The 21,865-nt window shown below is 52.8% G+C and overlaps 1 protein-coding gene across 4 annotated transcripts in view; it reads right to left on the reverse strand.

Annotated features, from left to right (window-relative positions):
• The window catches only part of LOC133358481 (POU domain, class 2, transcription factor 1-like), a 140,548-nt gene that overhangs the window by 102,114 nt on the left and 16,569 nt on the right, over positions 1 to 21,865 (reverse strand). For 2 of the 4 annotated variants that reach the window (XM_061576805.1, XM_061576803.1), the window contains exon 1: positions 634 to 1,180. The exons of the other annotated variants lie outside the window; for them this stretch is intronic. In XM_061576805.1, coding sequence (XP_061432789.1) covers positions 634 to 727 — 94 coding nt within the window. In that variant the 5' untranslated portion in view covers positions 728 to 1,180. Of the gene's footprint in view, positions 1 to 633; positions 1,181 to 21,865 lie in introns of those variants that run through there. 4 annotated transcript variants of the gene reach the window in all.

Genomic DNA, 21,865 nt, shown 5'->3' on the forward strand with positions numbered 1-21,865 from the left:
AGGCACTCCTCACGATGCGATGGCGCCCACGCGGCACAGCAAGAAGGGGCCTGGGGTTCAGTTCCCAACTCGGGCACCTTCCCTGTATGAAGTTTGTGTGTTCTCTACTTGTTCTGCAGAGTGTGTGAGAGCGTGTGTGTGTATGGGTGAAAGCGTGTGTGTGTGAGAGCATGAGTGTGTGTGTGAGAGCATGAGTGTGTGTGAGAGGGTGAGTGTGTGTGTGAGAGCGTGAGTGTGTGTGAGAGGGTGAGTGTGTGTGAGAGGGTGAGTGTGTGTGTGACAGCGTGTGTGTGTGAGAGCATGTGTGTTGTGTGAGCGTGTGATAGAGTGTGGAGACCCAGCCAAATGCTCCGTATGGGTCGTGTTGGTTGGGGTAGTGTAGGTAGAGTTGGGCAGTGTGGTGCAGTGTGGTGCAATGTATTTCAGTGTGGAGCAGTGTGGTATGATGCAATGTGTTGCAATGTGGTATGGTGCAATGTGCTGCAGTGTGGTTTGATGTGGTGCAGTGAATTGAAGTGAGGTGCAATGAGGTGCAGTGTGGTGTGGTGTGGTAGGGTGTATTGCAATGTGGTTCAGTGTAGTGCGGTGTGGTGCAGTGCAGTGTGGTGCGGCGCGTTGCCCCGGGGCGCTCACCGCTGGAGGCCGCGTGCCAGAGTGGCAGGCGAGGGACGGGCCACGCCGGGCCAGACGCGGAGCACAGGAACGTGGCGAGGCTCGGCCGATACATCCGGCAGTTCGCTCACCCACCCACTCGCTCACTCACGCGCTCAACCACTCACTCGCTTCCCGCTCACTGGCCCGACAACTCGCTCGCCTGCTCAACCATACATTCACTCACCCGTTCGTTCACACATTCACTCGCCCACTAACTCAGTCACCCACTTGCCCGCTAACTCACTCACTCAGTCACCCACTCGCATGCTTGCCGGCACACAGCTATGGACGTAAAGGCAGATCCATGAGGAGCGTTGCATCTGTGGCAGGAGCAGTCACGAGTCACGCCGGTCGCGAGTCCAACAACTCAGAGACTCGCGCTCAGATTCACAGACTCACGCTCAAACTCACAGACTCACGCTCAGATTCACAGACTCACGCTCAGATTCACAGATTCGCGCTCCAGGACTCCACCAGCATATGCAGCCGGACTGGGGCTGTGCGCCAAACACAGCAGCAGCAGCAGCAGAAGACGACGCCACCTGCGTCAAACTTGACCCAACCCTTCCCCTACCCTCCCCACTCACCTCCCCCGCGCAACCTTCTTTACACTCACCTCCCAGCCTGCTCCACTCCCAGCACCCCCCCCCCCTCTCTCTACCACACTCCCTGCACCCCCTCCCTCTACCTCACTCCCTGTCCGTGAGTGTCGCCACCATCTGCATGACCACAAAAGGCTGCTGGAGGTGGAGGGGCAGAGGTGGTGGGGGGGGCGGTGGGAGACGGGGGGGGGGGCGGTGGGGGGGCTTAAGAATGCCAACCAATCACACTCGCTCTTGACTGGGTGTCGAGATTCAGTGTCCCATCAGCAGACCCTACTTGAGGGATGTACTGCATAGTTCGGAAGTTTTTGCTTGTGTTAAACCAATGCTGCAGGAATTGTGCACTCTCAGAAACTAAACAAAAATATTTTTTTTATTTTACCAGGTAAGGCCCCGCTCAGCTGTATATCTCTTTTTTAAGAAACGACCTGGCCACAAGTGATAGCTCGACAAAGTGGCTCATCATCATGTAGATAACAGCCAAATACTCTTAAACGCACGTTTATAAATGTGGAGGGAAAAACCGGAGGACCCGAGAAACATCCACGTGACCACAGGGAGAGAGACACCGCAAACTCCAAATATACAATCTTAATTTTGGAGCTTTCGTGACTGCAGGAATTATTCTTTGTTTCTTTCGGTAAAGTCACGTATAAAGATAAAATAATAAATTAAATAATAGCATACGACGTTTCGATTGCAACACAAGCAATCATCATCAGGTATAATGAAATAGCGACATAAAATCTAACCAGAAAACTATAGACAGACATATAAGCAGACAGATATCACCAAGATACACACAGCGGGCAACACAGGTACAGAGAGGGGTGATCGTCTCTGTGGGGTGGCCTTAAGTAGACAGAGGGGGGCGGAGGCAGCGAGAGGGAGGGGTTAGAGACAAAATTTACATGTCAATGAGTACGAAGAGACGCGTAGAGAAGTGAGCAGGCTTAGAGGGAGAAAGAAACACACTAAAATTAAATAACCTAGCAAAGTATCGAAATGTTATGTAAAACGACACAGAGAGTCGGTCAACACACAATTAACGCATAGCCTGGTCGATTACGTATTTCAAAGATTGCTAAGTTAGAATTTAAGTGTGAAAATTTCAAAGAAAGACAAAACATAAAAACAAGAGGAACGGAGACACACAGACAGAGCAGAACCTAAGAACGACAAAAAACGAGTGTATACAGAAAAAATTACACTAAATATACAGGCAGAGAGAGAGAACAAAAAACCCAGAGAGAGAGAAAAAAAGGTAAACTTGGAACTTCCCCGTAGAAGTGGTTCAAAATTAAGATTGAACCACTTCTACGGGGAAGTTCCAAGTTTACCTTTTTTCTCTCTCTCTGGGTTTTTTGTTCTCTCTCTCTGCCTGTATATTTAGTGTAATTTTTTCTGTATACACTCGTTTTTTGTCGTTCTTAGGTTCTGCTCTGTCTGTGTGTCTCCGTTCCTCTTGTTTTTATGTTTTGTCTTTCTTTGAAATTTTCACACTTAAATTCTAACTTAGCAATCTTTGAAATACGTAATCGACCAGGCTATGCGTTAATTGTGTGTTGACCGACTCTCTGTGTCGTTTTACATAACATTTCGATACTTTGCTAGGTTATTTAATTTAGTGTGTTTCTTTCTCCCTCTAAGCCTGCTCACTTCTCTACGCGTCTCTTCGTACTCATTGACATGTAAATGTTGTCTCTAACCCCTCCCTCTCGCTGCCTCCGCCCTCCTCTGTCTATTTAAGGCCACCCCACAGAGACGATCACCCCTCTCTGTACCTGTGTTGCTCGCTCTATGTATCCTGGTGATATCTGTCTGCTTATATGTCTGTCTATAGTTTTCTGGTTAGATTTTATGTCGCTATTTCATTATACCTGATGATGATTGTTTGTGTTGCAATAGAAACGTCGTATGCTATTATTTCATTTATTATTTTATCCAAATATACAGCAGGCTTCAGGGTCGGGATCGAACCCAGGGCCTCCTATATAGCAGGCCAGATAGTTGCCACCAGCCCTGACTGATTTGGTGTCGTACAGAGTCGCGTTGGGTAACTCAGCAGCGATGCCACACAAGTCCACGAGGGGGCGACTCGCCACCGATGTAAGATCCACGGGAAAAAAAAACTAAAAAATAAAAAGCCACAAGGAGTGCGATTTGTGGTCAATGCAACCCTAACTACGGCCCGTGTAGTAAACCCATAGAGACACAGAGAGACCCACAGAGACCCATACAGGCTCGTAATCTGCAGAATGGGGGGAGAACATACAACCTGTGCTCCTATAATACCGCTTGTTTTCTTAACGTAAATTGGATATAACGCGATGAATGTATTAGGGAAAAAAATGTATAACACGGAATGCGAATTGATCGAGTGAAAGGGAGTACGTCCCTTGAGTAGGAATAAACAGTTGTATGGCTGGCTTGGCGCAGCATCATCACACGAGGCGTTGGGATGCTGCTGGATGCTTCCAGACTTTTCCGAGCCTCAGTTTTTCTTCGGGCTGTGTTACACATCTCACGCATTATTGCGGACTGTCCTTTATCCCTATACTATTATATATTACTTATTATAACGCGATTTTTCCATAACGACCACGGTGTTATCAGAGAACAGACTGTACAGACTCCACGCAGAAAGGTGCCCGAGTCGGGAATCGAACCCAGGTCCCTTCTTGCTGTGAGGAGGCGCTGGAGGCACGCAGTCGAGGGGATAACCCCTGGCTTCGGGGGCATACGCTGGGCGCCGGCGCTCCCTGCAGGTGCGGCCCTCACCGCCTCTGAGCCAGCGGCACAGGCTCCAGGCCACAGCCATCTTCACGGGACCCAGGGTATCACTCCTCATGGAGACCGGGTCACAGTCCTCCTTACGGAGACTGCTCCTCATAGGGACCAGGAACCACTCCTCATGGGGCCATTCCTCACAGGGACCGCTCACTCCAGAGGGAAGTACACAGCACTACGTGGCTACAACGTAGCCAACACAACGAGACAACGGCCCCGGTGACACCCGATCGCCGCCCCGGTGCCAGCCAATCACCGCTCCGGTGCCACCCGATCACCGTGCCGATGAGAGAGTGGCCCTAGCATCCCAAACACAGCGTCAATTAAAACGACAGACAGGACAGCTATGTGCCGCACCGCTCCTGTTAAGAGCATAAAATGTAAGTTGACTCGTTAATCCACCCCCCCACTTTGCGCAAGAGCGCAGAAGCGTGGTCACCACATCTACGCCTCTATATAAGGAACGAAACAGGTGGACTTCTCCACAAATCTGGCTGTCGCCTGATGAAGCTAGTTGTAATTACTGACGAAACGTCGTACTCAGATTGTAAATATTGTGGCTTGGCTCTGAAATACACCGATTAGTGCTGTACTAGTGACGAATTGGCATGTTCTGTTGACGTGACAACACTTACTAAGTTGGCTGTGTCGGGTGGTGGCGGGTTTTAGCGGCGCATTTATATATTTACACAATCTAACCCAGAAAACCTCTATTATGGATGATATTGGTCGCGTAAGCCTCCGTGTTAAGCATTGTTGTTGTTTATCAGACGCTCGTTTACCCAGCAAAGCCTCGCTGAGACTCAGCATGCCTCTTTCAGGAGGGTCCTGCCAATTTTTGTTCGCAGCGGGGGGGGGGGGGGGGGCGATGATGATTCTGTAGCCGTGTGATGTGATCCAAACGGAGTGGTTTTCAGCCAGTGGAGTGATACTTCATTGCGTACGCGGAGTCTTTCTAGCTCACCGTGGCAATGCAGCACTCTCCTGAGAGCGATCGCGACGTTTGGGGCCTTTGGGCCTGTGCTCGGCAGCGGCCGTGTACAGAAAGCCTGGCCCACCCCTCCGAGGGCGACCGCTCTAAGCTACTGGGGAGGGGATTGAGATGGGGGGCCCCTACACCCCCACACCGGGAAGGGAGGTAACAGTCCCTGGCGGGAGCTCATCAGGAGTCCCCTCCACGAGTGAATCGTTCCACCGTCGTAACGAGCAGTGAGGGTCGGCGCACGGAAGCACGGCTCCCTTCCGTGCAGGCCGGGAATCGGCGACCAGAGAATTCAGGAGATGGCAGTGGTGGCGTTGCAGTGGCGATGCTGGCGCCTCCTCACAGTGAGAAGGGGCCTTTCTGCATGTAGATTGCCCCCCCCCCCCCCCCCACCGTGTTCTTTGTGGGTTTCCCCTGGGATTCTACGGTTTCCTCCTCCAAATGTACCTTGCAAATCACTCAATTGAGATCATAGAGAAGCAGACACTTTCACTCTGCAGAACAGGGGGAGAATATACAAACGCCACACTCTGCAGAACTGGGTCCAAAAAGACATCCCAATGCCGAAATAAAAAATAACTTGTAAACAACGGAAATGGGATCACACACAGCGGCAGCAGCGGCAGCAGCAGTGGCAGCAACCACAACCACAGCAACCACCACCACAGCGTGTGTCCCCAACTTCAAAACTTGGCAGGGTCCCTCCTTAAAAACTTTTCTGCGCGTGCGCACACACACAAGTGTTATCGTCGCACGTTCGCTCCACACATGTGAGAGCGTGTCAATCAAGGTCCCTGCACAAGCTTGCGGTAGGGGGTTGGGTGGGGGGGGGGGAGGGTGGGGGTGAACTCTCCAGGTGAAATGTTTTAATCACAGACAGCAAAGCACTTTGGAGCGCGGAGGGACGGCAAGGGGGACGGGCCTTCTGGGAACGCAGTAGGGTAATGCGTGGCTTATGATAATGAGCGATTAATAAAGGCATCAGCAGATCAGGACCGGGCCACGATTACTCATTATCCACCAGGGTCATGACCCCGACTCCCCGTCCCCGCACCGATTTAAATTGCGGTTCGAGGCATCGTCCGAGATTTGTGATGGGATGTGTTCGTGCAGCATGCTCCAACGGAGAATTTTTCGAATTTTTGCGAACACGATGGCCCTCCATTGCGGGGATCTTTATAAACATCCGCCGTAAGCGACGCGGGGTAAATTATTATTGTTGCTCCTACGGTTGACACGCATACACACCAACACACCCGAGCAGTGTTAACCAGGGCGACCTGCTGGTGACAAAAACAATGTTAAGCCCATTAGGGGGGAGTGGGGCCCTCCTCTTAATCTATTGCACATATGACTTAGTGGACGTGACCAGGTGGCCCGGTAAGATAATTCGAATGCCCTCTGCAAGAGCGGTGACTAAGCACAGCATGTGAAAGCGGGGTTCAAATCCTCCAGCCTCCCCCAATCACCACGGAACGGCAGTGACGTACTTCCCCATTGTGGAGGGGCAGCGAGGGCCCCCACTCAAGTCCATGGGAACATTCGGCCGCTGTGTCGTCAGCAGAGCCTTGCAAGGTCTCAAGACTCTAGAATCGCAATCATCAGAATATGTATCCATACCGGAGAGGAATCGGATCATGAGCTATGAAGCTTTTCTTCATGGATAGTCCAGTAGGGGCACGGGGGCAGAAAGTTACGACAACAAACGCAATACAAAAACAGGGCAGGAATGCAAAATATAGGAAAAGTAAACAAATCACTGAAAAATAAATATCCTACCAGGTAAAGCCCACTTAGGTATTAACTTAGTTTTCAGAATCGACATCATTACAAAATGATAGCTCAACAACGTGGCCTACTATGTGGAAACCCACAGCAGCAAACAATCCAAATAATCGAAATGCATGTTTGAAAAGGCATGCTGCTGCTATGTGTGATAACAGTACAGCCCGTGCATCTACCAGTCATCTCAGTCAGCTAACCCATGGCACCTGGGTCTGTTCCATGAGCTCCTGTCAGAAGCGAGCCTTCGACATTTCACGTGGCCTCAACGTGCACCTGGCCTGGCACAGGCACCGTGGTGACGTCACCGTCACTTAGTGGCGAATTGCAGGTATTGGTATTGATCGGCAGTGTAATTTCCTATCAGCAAATTCGAATATTTGTTTGGCGTTTGTTTGCCAGTTACAATGCGAGTGTGTGCTGTGGCAGCAAAACCAGATAACCGGGTGGAAACCCATGGAGAACAGGAGAAGAACGTACAGACTCCACACAGCAGCAAATCATCAGACTCCTGAGTTGGGACTTAAACTCAGGAAAGTTCTTGCCGTCAGGCCAATGTGACATTGCAAATCACTCAATGTGGGATCACACACTGCAACATCGCCCCCTACTGAGAAAATACCGTAGGCTGTGTTTGTGAATCACAGCGGCGGTGCCTTCCTTTGTGATGATAGCCTTGTGCCACACAGGGACAGCTGACACTGGAGTGCCCTAGACTAGACCACACAGCAGCAAATCATCACCGTCTTGCCAGAGCTGGTCGTAAATTACACACTCACACACCCACCCAATCTCTCACACACTTACTCGCACACAAAGGCAAGACAAGGATCCCCCGTATAGCCTCAACAGACTGTTGTGGCAAGTGCTGTTAGCAAGTACCTATGAAGGCTGGGTACTGCACATGAGGGAGTGGGTGGCCAGCACCACACCCGACCACTCACACACACCCAACCCACTCATTCTCACACTCTCCACCTCACTCTGACACTCTCCAACTCACTCACGCACTCTGCAAAACAGGAGGAGAACAGTTTAACACGTAGACTTTGATGACCAATATCATCCATAATACAAGTTTTTGGGTTAGATGGCGTAAATATATAAATGTGTCGTTAAACCCACCACCACCATTAATTGCACTTGTGGCAAATGCTATGTTGGGCAAACAGGACGAATGATCAGCACGAGACTAAAAGAACACAAAATAAATATGAAATACTCCCAAATAGAACTGCCAGTAGTGGCAGAACACGCATGCCAACAAGGACACTCAATTAATTTTGCTAATGTTGAAGTTATGTGCAAAACTAGTTACTACTGGCCAAGACTAATTAGAGAATCTATCGAAACTGAGAGAAATTAAAATAATTTTAACCGTTCGGAGAGCTACAGACTTAGTGTTGCTTTGAAGCGAATCATCAAATAATACATTATTTAAATGCATGCCTATACAGGTCACCATACTTCAATCAGGATGACCATTGGTATGGCTATTTTAGTACACACAATCGACAGGAAGTACATGAACAATGGGCTTGCATAATGAGCATGAATAATGTACGTTGATTACCATATAAATAACCCAAACGACAATAGATACCCACAGTAATTTATATGCATTCATTAATCCCCCACAACTTCACACAAGAAGAACACACAAGTGTTGTCACCATATCTACCCCTCTATTATTTAAGGAATGAAAGAGGAGGACTTCTCCCCATAAATCTGGCTTCGCCTGATGAAGCTAATTGTAATTATTGGCGAAACGTCGTACTCAGATTGTAAATACACACCGGTGTGCTGTACTAGTATACTACACTACTATACACTATACTACTATATGCTACACTACTATACACTACACTATTATACACTACACTATACACTAGTGCTGTACTAGGAGCAAATTGGCATGTTCTGTTTACATGACAAACATTACTAATTGGCTGTGTAGGGTGGTGGCGGGTTTAACGACAAATGTATATATATTTACGTGATCTAACCCAAAAAAACCTGTATTAAGGGGAACAAAATATAAACTCCATGCAGAAAAGCACCCGAGTCTGGAATTAAAACCAAGCCCTTTACTGCTGCCATCATTGGCTGAGTCTGTGGCTCTCTGTGTGCATCGACGGGTCTCTGTTGTGAGTCTATGGGTCTCTGTGAGCATATGGGTCTGTGTGAGTCTATGGCACTCTCTGCGAGTCTATAGCTCTCTGTGTGAGTTCATGGCTCTCTGTGTGAGTCTATAGCTCTCTGTGTGAGTCTATGGTTCTCTGTGTGACTGTACAGGTCTCTGTGTGATTCTATGGGTCTGTGTGTGAGTCTATGGGTCTGTGTGTGAGTCTATGGGTCTCCGTGTGAATATAGGAGTCTCTGGTTGTGTGAGTGCATGGCTCTCTGTGCGAGTCTATGGTTCTCTGTGTGACTGTACAGGTCTCTGTGTGAGTCTCGGCATCTCAAGCTGAGTGAATCTATGGGTCTCTGTGTGAGTCTATGGATCTCCGCGAGTCTCAGTGTCTCGAGCCGTGTGAGTCTATGAGTCTGTGTGCGAGTCGAGGCGTCTCTAGCTGTCTGAACCTTTGAGCCAGGAGGGGGCGCTTCTCACTCTTGAGACCATGGATCAACCGTGGAGAACACACACATACAAAGAACCCCTGTGTAGCCTTAACAGACTATTGGGGCAAGCACCTATCAAGGCCGGCACAGCACACGAGGGGATGCGTGGCATCACGCCCGGCCGCCTTTGTCTCCCGAGCAGCGATGTTTACACATGGCACCAGGTACTCATTTGAGGCTGAGTCGATCTAGAGGAGGCTGAGGACCTGTTAAAACATTCACCATCACTGGTGTTAGCTGTGAGCAGGAATCCAACTCAGATTGTCAGGATCAAAGGACCACTACACGACCAACTCCATACACTTAAGACGCGCAAACACAACACTCACCATTCGCCACTCAGTGGCGGTGATGTCACCACAGCGCGTGCCAGGACATACCCAGGTGACATGGGCTGACTGACCGAGATAACTGGCAGATGCACCAGCTGTATCCCTAACTGGTCCAACTTGCTGCATTATATCCACCCGGCGCTCCACTCGTTGCTGTGAGAATCACTCTGCCTTCCGCTGTTGTTGGAGGGCGACTACTTCAAACTGATCAGTCGGGTCCTTCACGAGCCTCCTCCACAGAGGCCGATCTTGACACGCTGGTACCAGTCTTTGGCAAGTTCACTCAGCTCCACATCTTCCTGTACCACAGCAGTCCATCTCTTCTCCAGCCCGTGTCGTGCCCATTTAGCCCCCTCTAGCCGGCCAAACAGAAGCCGCCTGGGCATGCGGTGGCTGGGCATGCGGGGCTACAAGAACCAGCCAATGCAGTCTTGCCTGCTGGAGCTTATCGATGGGAATATGTCCAGATCATTCAAAGATTTGTGAGCTCCTCACACAATCCAGCCTGGTTAAACCCAGGATCGCAGAAAGGCCAGCATGAATGTTAATAACTGGTAGAGATGTTCCATTAGAGGGGTCCACGTTTCACGACCATAGAGAAAAGGGAGTGCATGACTGTGGCCGAGAAGGCCCGAAGCTTCATGTGGAGCGACAAAGTAGATTCCACGTAGCATTACGCAGCCAATGAAAAAATAATGCCACCCAACTGATTTGTAGTAAGACCTGTGCTGTCAAACCGGAGATGGTCATAAGCACACTGCCCAGGTATGGAAAACTCTCCACTCTCTTGACAACTGCTCTATCACTAATGGACAGTTGAGGGGGGTGGAGTGTTTGATGGCACGAAATACCCAGGCAGGTGCTTAGTTTTGGTGGGGTTGATGACAAGACCCCACCTCTTATTGGCTTACTCCAGGTCCAGCAGTAGCCCCTCCAACACCTCTTCTGAGTAAATAGCCATCACCAAATCATCAGCATACATAAAATAGTTGAACAATAAGGAGCCATCCCTCGATTGCACTAGGCATCGATCAGCCTCCCATTGCATCAGTACCAGATGGAAATTCCTCTGGTACAGCAATGAAAATCTTCTCGAACTACGTGGTCAAGGACAATGTTAAATAATGTGGGAGCCAGAGGACATGCCTGTAGCACCCCAAGGTGAACATGGAATGGCTGTGACTCCGGGCCTGCCTCCCATCATGAAGGCCCTTAATGATTGTGAGCAGAGTCAGGCACTCTGAAAACATGGCAAACAGCCCAAAGCCCTGGCCTGTTGATGGTATCATAGGCCCTGATTCGGTCAATAAAGCAGAGATGTAGGTCTTGTTGGAATTCCTTACAGATCTGCTGCAGCAGACTGACAGAACATTGCATCTTTGCAGGACCGCCCTAGTCTGAAAACACATTTGGGCTCAGTGTGCCTGGAAAGGTGATGTTGAATAACCCTTGCCAGGACCTTTCCTGGCACACCGAGGAGAGAGATGCCTCTGTCATTGTTACAATATATGCGGGCCCCTTAAAGAGGCAGACCAGCAGGGCATCCTTCCAATCCTGCAGAACCCATCCTGTGGTCTAGACGGTTGTGATGATGTCCTGTAGGGCAGTCTGCACACAGACACCACCCTCCCTCAGCATTTCTCTTGAGGGATCATCTCTGCTCGGTGCTTTTCCTTATCTCAGACGACAGATCGCCGCTTTTACTTCCTCCACAGATGGCACCTCAGTCAACCACTCAGAAGGGGTGGATACTTTTGCCAATATTTGTGGCACCGCAGCCCCAGCAGGGTTGTCCCCATATTGCCCGATATTGTTGTCCGGGTTAAGGAAATTACCCTCCCCCAAGACCTTATAAATTCTCTGCAAAACCTATAGACCAGTTCCTGGGGGTCGGAGATCAGATCACCATTCTTTCGCTTAAGGATAGTGAAAGGTGAGGCGTTACAAGTTACTTTACTGATGGAAATAAAGAGTGATTTGTGATTGCAGGCTGCTGAGGCAGATTCCATCTCCTTAGCAACCCACACCGACCACTCATCCATGCAGCGCCGCACGGCTCTCCGAACCTCCGAGCGAAGGCTGCGGGTTAAGCCTTATCATTCTCCGACGTTACAAGTTGTAGATGACACGAACACACTCCCTCTCTCACGCACCCTGCAGGACAGGGGGAGAACATACAACCTCAACGACAGGGAATCGAACCCAGGCCCCTCCTTGTTGCTGCGAGGCACGAGCGTTACCAGCACGGCACCACAAACTACGCTACCTCCCCATCGATGCAGAATTATCGATTAAATACAATTCTTACGCCCAAAACTTTTCGTGACTGACCCCAGGTCTCGCTTGCAAATAAAAGTGTGCCGGCCTCTTGAGTTCTCATCTCATTGCCATTCTTGTTACACAAAGCAGCAGTGCACGCGTCGAATTGCGTAGCCCCGAGTTGTCAGCAACCTGCGGCTCTGGAGCCCGCGTGCGGCTCTTTAAAAAACCACTTCGTGACAGTTATTTATTAAGGATCGACCGGTCTATCGTATTCACATTGCATTTCAGGCTCTTGAAATATCGAGGTTTTGTTTACCGAAATCGAAAAATTGGTTGCCGACCCCTCGTGTTGCTGAATCGTTGACTTACAAAGAGGCGTCGAGGCGCTGCGCTGCCCACGGCGATGGTCAACAAATCGCCAACCCCCAAGTGAAACCACTACCATCGCATTTGACAACCGATAAGAGAGTCGCAAGGGGAGGGTGGGATATTGAGAGTTATTTTTTCACCACGACGTTCATTGTCATTCTGCGGTGTGAATTATCGAGGTCTGAGTCGAACCGGGGCCCACACCTAACGGAGAGAGGGTCCGTGTCAATAAACATGTGGCAGTTCACCAACAATGGCTTCAAGCAATGCTAGGGTCTGCTGAAGAGACTCCTGAATGTCGAAACTTGTCCAGAGTTTTGCTTGTGTTGAACCAATGCTGCTGAAGTTAAGTGACTCCCAAAGGCCGTGTGTGGCTGATGGGATGAGTACGAGCAGCGATTATTTATTTTACATGTGGACAAACGGATATCTGTTAAGGCAGACATATTGGCTGCGGATACACCGGCGTGCATGTTTAATTCGAGTTGATTTTGTAACAAGGTGAGAACGCAAGAGATCGGGATAAGTCTCCTTTTGCACGAGTCCCCCTCAATCATGGCAAGCAACTCACACACACCAGAGTAATTATTTTTAATGAACTAAGGTAACATTGAACGTGACACCCACAGAGCTAAACACACACACACCCACACAATGTAACGAGTATTTGCCAAACAAACACCCCATGCTGAAAATATGTCCTGCAAATCCCTCAATCGGGATTACACACAGCAGCAGCAACAGCTTCACCCACCGCTACCATGAACAAAACAAGGCAGGATCCTTCTGATCAAGAGCCATGAGACTCGGTTAGGCTCTCTTGGGTAATAGGAGGGCCCACAGAGGACCCACGCAGGGCCCACAGAGGGCCCACGTAGGGCCCACGTCTTATCGTCTAACTGGAGGCGAGGGAAGTGGCTCGTGCGGTTTTGCACAAAGCAACCTCAACGTCCGCGCAATATTCACACTGAGCTGCCACTGCTCTGGCTGCAGCTGCTGCTGTTGTTGCCGCTGCTGCTACAGTTTCTACTGCTGGAGCCAGTGCTGTTGTTACCCCTGCTGTTGCTGCTACAGATGATGCTGTTGCTACAGCTACTGCTGCAACTACTGCTGTTGCAGCGAGCTACCGCCGTGCTCTCCACCGCTCACACAGCAGCGTCGGAGAGCGAGCGGCGATGGAGGAGGAAGCCATGGGCACCACGAGACACAAGCGGCGCAAGCGCCACTTCTCTCCCCGTCTCTCCTCCTCTTAATTCGGCCGATGGTTCAGGAGGCATAACGGGGCTGCCGCTCTTAAAGCTGCCTAATCCTCTTGTACCTGCCCGACAAACACTGCCCGGCAATCCAATTACCCCGGGGGGCCGTGGTGTGGTTCATACAAGCTGCGGGCCCAGCAAAGCCTCCGCCTCCTCCTAAACCAGTCCCGCCACCACCGTCGCATCGCATCCTTGAGCCCGAAAATCATGGGAAGGCTGAGCGGCGGAGGCGGAGGGTAATGAACGTCCTTCCGCCTCTCGTGCCAGAGGGGGTGGCCGCGAGCGCTGGAAGCAGAGGCTACTGCAGCCAAGCTCAAGGAGCATCTCTCCGACCCCCCCCAGCAACAAGCACCGTGGTGGCGTTGCCACGCATGATGCTCGTGCTGGGCTAGGCGATGCCCCCGAGGCCGTCGCGTGAAGTGCGGAAGGCTGTCGCCGGCTGGCAGGTGGAGGTTCCAGGACGCACCCAGGTGCTATGGGTTGACCGATGAGCCAAGTGAGGTGCTGGAGGTCAACGGGACAGACCCCTGCGCAATTGCACACATGCGCACAATTTTGCTGCACGTGCTGTGCAGACCGCTCGCTCACAGATGCAGGGACGGCGGGCGAGAAAGAGAGACAGAGCGAGCCGCAGAGGTCTCCCCCGCTCCCATTCATGTGCGGCACAATTAAAAACCCCCAGCTGGAACGCAGTGGCGGCGGCGGCTCCCTCCTCCTCCTGCCGGCTGCGGTGGCCGCGACGACCCGGTCAAGGCCACCGCCGGCCACCGCCAGAGACAAAAGAGGCCGGAGCCCAGAGCCAGAGGCGAGGCTCCCTCAAGGCCGAGCTCGGCGGGCCACCCGGCATTGTCCCCACCATCGCCGCAAATTACCGCCAGACGAAGAGAGAGAGCAAGTGGCGGCGGAACCTCGCCGCAACCCTCCGCCATCCAGGGTGTGCAAAAAACTAAATTAAACAGTGGCAGCCACCGCCATCACAAAAGGGGAGTGAGCAGTGGCTTGGTGGCGAGAGCGGGCGGGCGCGGGGCGGGCGCGGTGTTGTGCCGCGATTGTGAGCGAGAGATTGCGGTGGTTACGCGGCAGCGCACGGCAGCGCACGGCTGGGACTTTAATCTCGCCTGCCGCGCCGCTGCCACTCAGGCACCTGTCAGCCATTGTGCAGGATTTATCAGAGTGTGTGGTGTGGTGGGAGGGGGCGGGAGGGGAGTGGGCGACGGAGCCGTCCCGTGCTCCCCCCCCATCGCCCCCTCCGCGCGCGAGCGCGCACACCCTGCAAACACCAAGGTCACACCGCGCCGATCCTTCACACCCCGCCGGTAAAACAAAAAAACCCTGCACGGGGCAGAAAAAAATGATATCGCAAAGTCCAGAAATGCGCGTTCGATGTGAAACCACAATCGCCACCAGCACCACCGCCACCACCGCGAGCGCCACCGCACCATCACTAGGTGCGGAGTGTGTGCGGGGTGCACAGGGGGTGCGCTGTGTGTGCGATGTGCAGTGTGTGTGAGCAGGGTGTGTGGGGGGTATGTGGTGTATGTGTGGGTTAGGGTGTGCTGGGTGTGCTGGGAGTGGGTGTGTGTGGGGTGTGTGTGGGGTGTGGGTGTGCGGAGTGTGCGTGCGCGGTGTGTGTGGGACGTGTGTGTTGGGCGTGTGTGTGGGGCGTGTGTGTGCGGTGTGTGTGTGGGGTGTGAGTGTGCGGTGTGTGTGTGGGGTGTGAGTGAGCGGTGTGTGTGCGGGCTGCATTGTTGTCGATTGCTGTGCGGTGGGGGTTTCGCCCGGGCAGTGTTTTTTTTGTCTCTGCTTTTCTCCGTTTTTTTGTCACTCGCTCTCCCCCCTCTCCCCCCCCTCCTCCTCTTTCCGTGGCGCGGAGCACGGGATGATGGCAGCCGCGGGTCCCCAGACGGCGCACGGCAGCAGGAGCTTCTTGGCGAATTGGAAATGGGGGGAAAAATCAATAGTTGCAGATGAAGAGAGGCGCCGCCGCGCATGCGCGCGCCCCGTCAGCCCCGGTGGCGCCCCGGCCCCCATACATCACGGTCCGGCCTCATCAGCGGCGCGCTGCGCATGCGCTCACCAGCGCCGTCGTTTATTAACTCTGCCACTGCCGAGCGCACGTAAATGAAAATGTATTTTGGAGCGGGTGGCGCACGACGGCGTGCAGGTTGGACGGCCCTTCGCTCGTCGCGCAGCAACCGGGACGGGCCAAATCACCTTCGGCGCTCCGCACCGCTCCGCACCATCCTCCTCCTCCACAGACTCGGCCCAGACCCCACTCGTTCGAGGCCCTTCGGCATCTCCAATTAGAACGGTTGGCCACGTACGGCGCGATAGTTAAACGTACGTACATATGTACAAGACCGCCCGTAACCCGCTCCGCTAATTGCAAGCAACACTTGTGAGGGGCTCACGGGCCGCCAGCCCTCCACCACCCGCACCCCAGTGCCGACTGCACCATGCAGGTCGTGCCTCCGCAGCGCGACGTGGCCCGGTGGCAGCGGCTCGTTCACTCCTTGTTTTAAAGCTTTGTGGTGGATTAAAACTCCAGCAGGCCGCCCTGGTCAATGCTGCCATGGTAGTAAACTGTCCGCTTCTCTCACAGGGGACATAAAGAGATCCCGTGACGTAAATTCTAACGAGAGCCGCGAATGACTCAGTTGCGACTACGCACACCGTACGGTAAGCAATCATCGCCCCCTACTGCCAGACGACCGCACAGGGACCGCTGCCACTGGGGGCACCCTTCGAATTCTTGAGGATGAGAAGTGATGATGCAAGGGCACTTTGAGTTGCAGAGGCAACGGATGCGAGCACTGTACAGATATATAATTGCAGAATGATTGAGTATTGTTATCCGTAAGTAGTAATAGTAGAATTGTTATTTTAGCTAGGAGAGCGAGCTCGGTTGTGGGAGGAAGGGATGGCCGCTAGGAGCTGCGACTGCATTGGCGGCGTGCGCTGCTCAGAGCGACGCAGAGCAATCTGCGCCTCCACACACGGATGGAGCGACAACGCAGCGGCACACACACACACACAAACCTACACACACAACAGCCGCCATTCGCCACTAAGTGGCGGTGATGTCACCACCATGATTGTGCCAGGCCAGGTGCACTCCGAGGCCACGTGAAGTGTCAGAAGGCTTGCCGACAGGTCATGGGACAGACCCAGGTGCCATGGGTTGACTGAGATGACTGGCAGATGCAAAACCTGTTCTCCAAACTTGCTACGTTTTAGCTGCCTGTCACTCCGCTCGTTGTTGTGAGCATTGCTCTGCTCTCCGTTGTTGTTACGGAGCGACTGCCTAGAACTGCCCAGGAGCATCCTTGACGAGCCTCCTCCATAGAGGCCGATCTTGACGCCACCAGGCAAGTCCACTCAGCTCCACATCCCCCATCTCTTCTCCAACCAGTATCGTGCTCGTTTAGCCCCCTTTATCGATCCTTGCAGAAGTTGCGTGGGCATGCTATGCTCTGGGCATGCGGGCTACATGACCCAGCCAATGCAGTCTTGCCTGCTGCAGGGGCTCACTGGTGGGAATGTGTCCAGATCTTTCAAGCATTGTGAGTTCCTCACACAATCCAGCCTAGGTAAAACCCAGGATGGATCGGAGGCAGGCCAGCCTGAATGTTTCAAACCTGCACAGATGTTCCATGAGAGGGGTCCACGTTTCACAAGAATAGAGAAGGGAAGTCATAGCTGTGGCCAAAAAGACCCGGAGCTTCGTGTGGAGTGACAGACAATGTAGTTTCCAGCATTACGGAGCTGATGAAAAGATAATGGCTGAGGCCTCTGCTGTGAAACTGGAGCCAGTCATAAGCACACTATACCCAGGTACGAAAACTTCTCCACTCTCTCCACAACTGCCCCATCACTCATGGGGAGTGGAGGGAGGGGAGCATTTTATGACATAAAATAACCAGGCAGGTGCTTAGGTTTTGGTGGGACTGATGGTAAGGCTCCATCTCTTTAGTTATACACTCCAGCTTCAGAAGTTGCGTCTCCAACTCAATGAGCAGAAATTAACAGATGTATGTATGTTGAACTGCTTTTTTTCACCGTACGTAGCCAACTGTGCTAATCAGAGGTGCGGAGGAAGGAGAACAAACGAAACACAAAAAGCAGTTCTAAAGAAATTAGTTTTCAATGTAGATTTAAAAGTGCATAGCTCCAGTGCTATCGGGAGAGCATTCCAGGTCGCAGCAGAAGCGCATCCGAAAGCGTGTTGGCGGTGACCACCGTCTTTGTTTGATGGTTAGCCAAACACTGCTGCGAGGATGACCAAAGATGACCAGATCATCCACACATTACCTGACTGACCAACAGGAAGCCATCCCTTAACCGCACCTGTACATCGATTCAGCCTCCCCTTTAATCTGTACCAGATAGAATTTCCACGCACTGACTCTTACACTCACACACTGAAGATCACAGAGAGGATGCACAAACTCCACACAGAGAAGGCGCCTGATTTGGGAATCGAACTCAAGAAACGTCTTGCTGTGAGGTGCGAGCATTGCCACAGTAGTGCCACAACCACCACCCTGCAAGTCCTGTTCAGTTCAGCTTGACCTCAAATAACAACTATCAGTCTCCCCCTCTTACAATCTCCCACTGCGCGGCTTTAGGTCTCCTCTTCCCTTCGTTGCCGAAATCTGGGTGCCACTCCAATATCGGTCTCAGCGATCTGACCTCCTCCTCCACCCCGCACACCGTGTCCCACCTATCCCCACCTCCATCCCGCACACCGTGTCCCACCATCACTACCTCCTCCTCCACCCCGCACACCGTGTCCCACCCATCACTACCTCCTCCTCCACCCTGCACACCACGTGTCTCACCCATCACTACCTTCTCCTCCACCCTGCACACCACGTGTCCCACCCATCACTATCTCCTCCTCCACCCTATACACCACGTGTCCCACCCATCACTACCTCCTCCTGTACCCTACACACCACGTGTCCCACCCATCACTACCTCCTCCTTCACCTTGCACACCGTGTCCACCCATCACTACCTCCTCCTCCACCGCGCACACCACGTGTCCCACCCATCACTAGCTCCTCCTGTACCCTACACACCACGTGTCCCACCCATCACTACCTCCTCCTTCACCTTGCACACCGTGTCCCACCCATCACTACCTCCTCCTCCACCGTGCACACCACGTGTCCCACCCATCACTAGCTCCTCCTCCACCCTGCACAACACGTGTCCCACCCATCACTACGTCATCCTCCTGTTCCCAACCTCCAAGTTTATTTGCGACACACCAGCTACACACACCAGCCTCGGCCCTCCCACCCAGCTAAGTGGAGTCCATGTCTGTTTACTTGCAGTACCAGGGCCCCTGTTAGGGTGAGGCGAGACAGCGGTGAGGGCGAGGTGATGGAGCGGTGAGGGTGCAGTGAGGGCAAGGCTACAGCTGTCACTGAACAATAACCATGACCTTGTGACCCCGGCCCATCGACACACACGCCCTGGAGGCACACACGCCCTGGAGGCACACACACACACGCACACACACACACACCCACACACACACCCACACGCACACACACACGCACACACACACGCATACACACACACACACGCACACACACACGCACACACACGCACACACACGCACACACGCACACACACACGCACGCACACGCACACACACACGCACACACGCACACACGCACACACACACGCACACACACCTACAACTCAACACACGCCACGCACACAGCACACCCACTCACCCACCACACACGCACACACGCACACGCACACACACACGCACACACACACTCACACGCAACACACACACGCACACACCACCGCACACACACACGCACACACACACACGCACACACACACGCACACACCCACGTAGACACGCGCCCTGGAGACACACTCATGCAAACACACACGCGCACACCCTCGAGATACAGAAAATTTCCCTAACGACCCGAGACGCTATTCATCCCACGGTGTGCGGCCACCACCGCAGCAGCAGCAGCAGCAGCAGCCATGACCTACAGATGCCGAGGGGTGGGGGGTCAGGGTGGGGGGGACCCGGGGTTGGGTGCTTGGGGTCAGGGGGTCAGGGGAGAGGGGAGGAGGAAGGGGGCAGCGCCTGCACACAGCTGCTGCTGCTCATGCAGGGAGCGCCACTGCGGGAATTGAGCACAGCGACGGCACCGGCGCTCCGCCCCTCCGTGCGAGCACACGCGCCTTACAAACGGCGATTGGCAATAGATCGGCGCGCGAGGAACACGCTGTGTCGGCGGTGCCCTCGTCCACCCGACAGAAAATGTATTAAGTTTTCGCGTGACGAACAAAACGTGCCCATTTTAATACTGCTTCAGCACCACCGGTAATGCTGGAGAGCGCAGCACACAAGTAATGCCGCAGAAGCACTCTGGTAATGTCAGAAAGCGCAACGGTAATGCCGGGGAGCGCAGCGGTAATGCCGGAGAACGCACAATCAGGAAGTTTCCAAACTGTTCAAATGTCCTCCGGTTTTGGGCCTTGTGATGTCAGCCGTGAGGTGAGAGAGTGTGAGTGTCGCACCTACTTCACTACCAGTGAAAGCTGGTACCCAAGGATTCAAATGTTTGGATCACTCTCCAGCGTAAACGGCATGCTCTGCAGTATATACGGGAAGCAGGAGTAAATTTGCCACAATTGTTCTCCACTTGACAACTTTGTTTATTGGCTGTCGGGTGGAGGAGGGCGTTATGACACAGCGGCGATCTGACACAAAAATAAAAAAAAAACATCAGTCGCTAAAGCCCTACGAATGTTCCTACAAAATCCGTCACGCCAAATTGTCCACTCTTCCGAGTCTCAGTACTTGTTTCCAGGGGCATGTCCCACCCTTCAGCATTCAGGATAACACGTAGGCTTTCGCGACCAAAATTATTGCTGGCAAAAATCGCCCGATGATGGTGGATGTCAATTACCAGCTAAACGTCACAGTACTTAAATTGTAAATGTCGTGAATTTACTCTCCCAACACGCAACCGTTGAGCTGAAGTAGTAACTAATTGGCACGTTTTGTTTACGTAACAAACCTTTACTGATTGGCTGTGGTCGGGTGGTGGTGGTGGCGGGTTAACGGCACATTTATATTTACGCGATCTAATCCAAACAAAAATGAACTTAATTATGGACAGCATTCGGGATGTCTGCCCGACCATGTTCGCGAGCCGTGCCGACTTCTACGTGGGAAGGAAACCGGAGCCCGCGCCAGAGAATCCCAGGGGAGCATACGACACGAGGGGGCGGCGACACCCGGTACAGCCTCGCAACACCTGAGACAACGGTAACTGGCAAGCCCTCTGGCAATCACCCGCAAATCAGGCTTGGGTTTGCGTGAGGCTTGTGTGAGGCCTGTGTGAGGCTTCCGAGATTTGTATGGGACCGGGGGCCCGGCTGGGCTACAGGATACCAGGGAGATGACTGAACAGACGTCCCGCCACAGACAAAGCTGCAAGCAAAGCAGTCCCTGTGCATTAGTCTGTTCGCAGGAGTGTGATGAATGCTGCTGCGTGGTCGAACCTAGGGTACCCCCCCCCCATTGGCAGCTGTCCCTGTGCATCACAAGGTGACCAAGCAGCCAGCCTGTGAGCGGGGGAAAGTCTTGCTGCCCAGGAAGGGTTGATGATCATGCTGCTCTGTGTGTGATCTCAATCGAGTGCAGGGTGGAGGAGGAGCTAGGGATGGGTGGGACACGGTGTGCGGGGTGGAGGAGGAGCTAGGGATGGGTGGGACACGGTGTGTAGGGTGCTGGAGGAGGTAGTGATGGGTGGCACACGGTGTGTGAGTTGGAGGAGGTAGTGATGAGTGGGACACGGTGTGTAGGGTGGAGGAGGAGGTATTGATGAGTGGGACACGGTGTGTGGGGTGGAGGAGGTCGGGGATGGGTAGGACACGGTGTGTATGTATGTTGAACTTCTTTCGCACCGTACGGAGGTGCAGTAAACTTGTATTCGTGACGCTGGCACACAACATCCGCTGTGAGCGAAGCAATGGGTGCATGAAAATACGGCGTGGAAGACACCAGGTTGGGCAACAGATTTGAACTGCGAACCTCTGCAAGTTGTGCCCAAGTCACCGCCAATTGGCCCGCTCGCCGTACACACTCACCCGCTCGCTACGCTTGCCCGCTCACCCACCTCACACTCGCCACGCTTGCCCGCCTCACACACTCGCCCGCC

This window comes from Lethenteron reissneri, chromosome 62 (assembly GCF_015708825.2).
Source record: "Lethenteron reissneri isolate LAM-NWPU_2019-01 chromosome 62, ASM1570882v1, whole genome shotgun sequence".
Taxonomy (NCBI): domain Eukaryota; kingdom Metazoa; phylum Chordata; class Hyperoartia; order Petromyzontiformes; family Petromyzontidae; genus Lethenteron; species Lethenteron reissneri.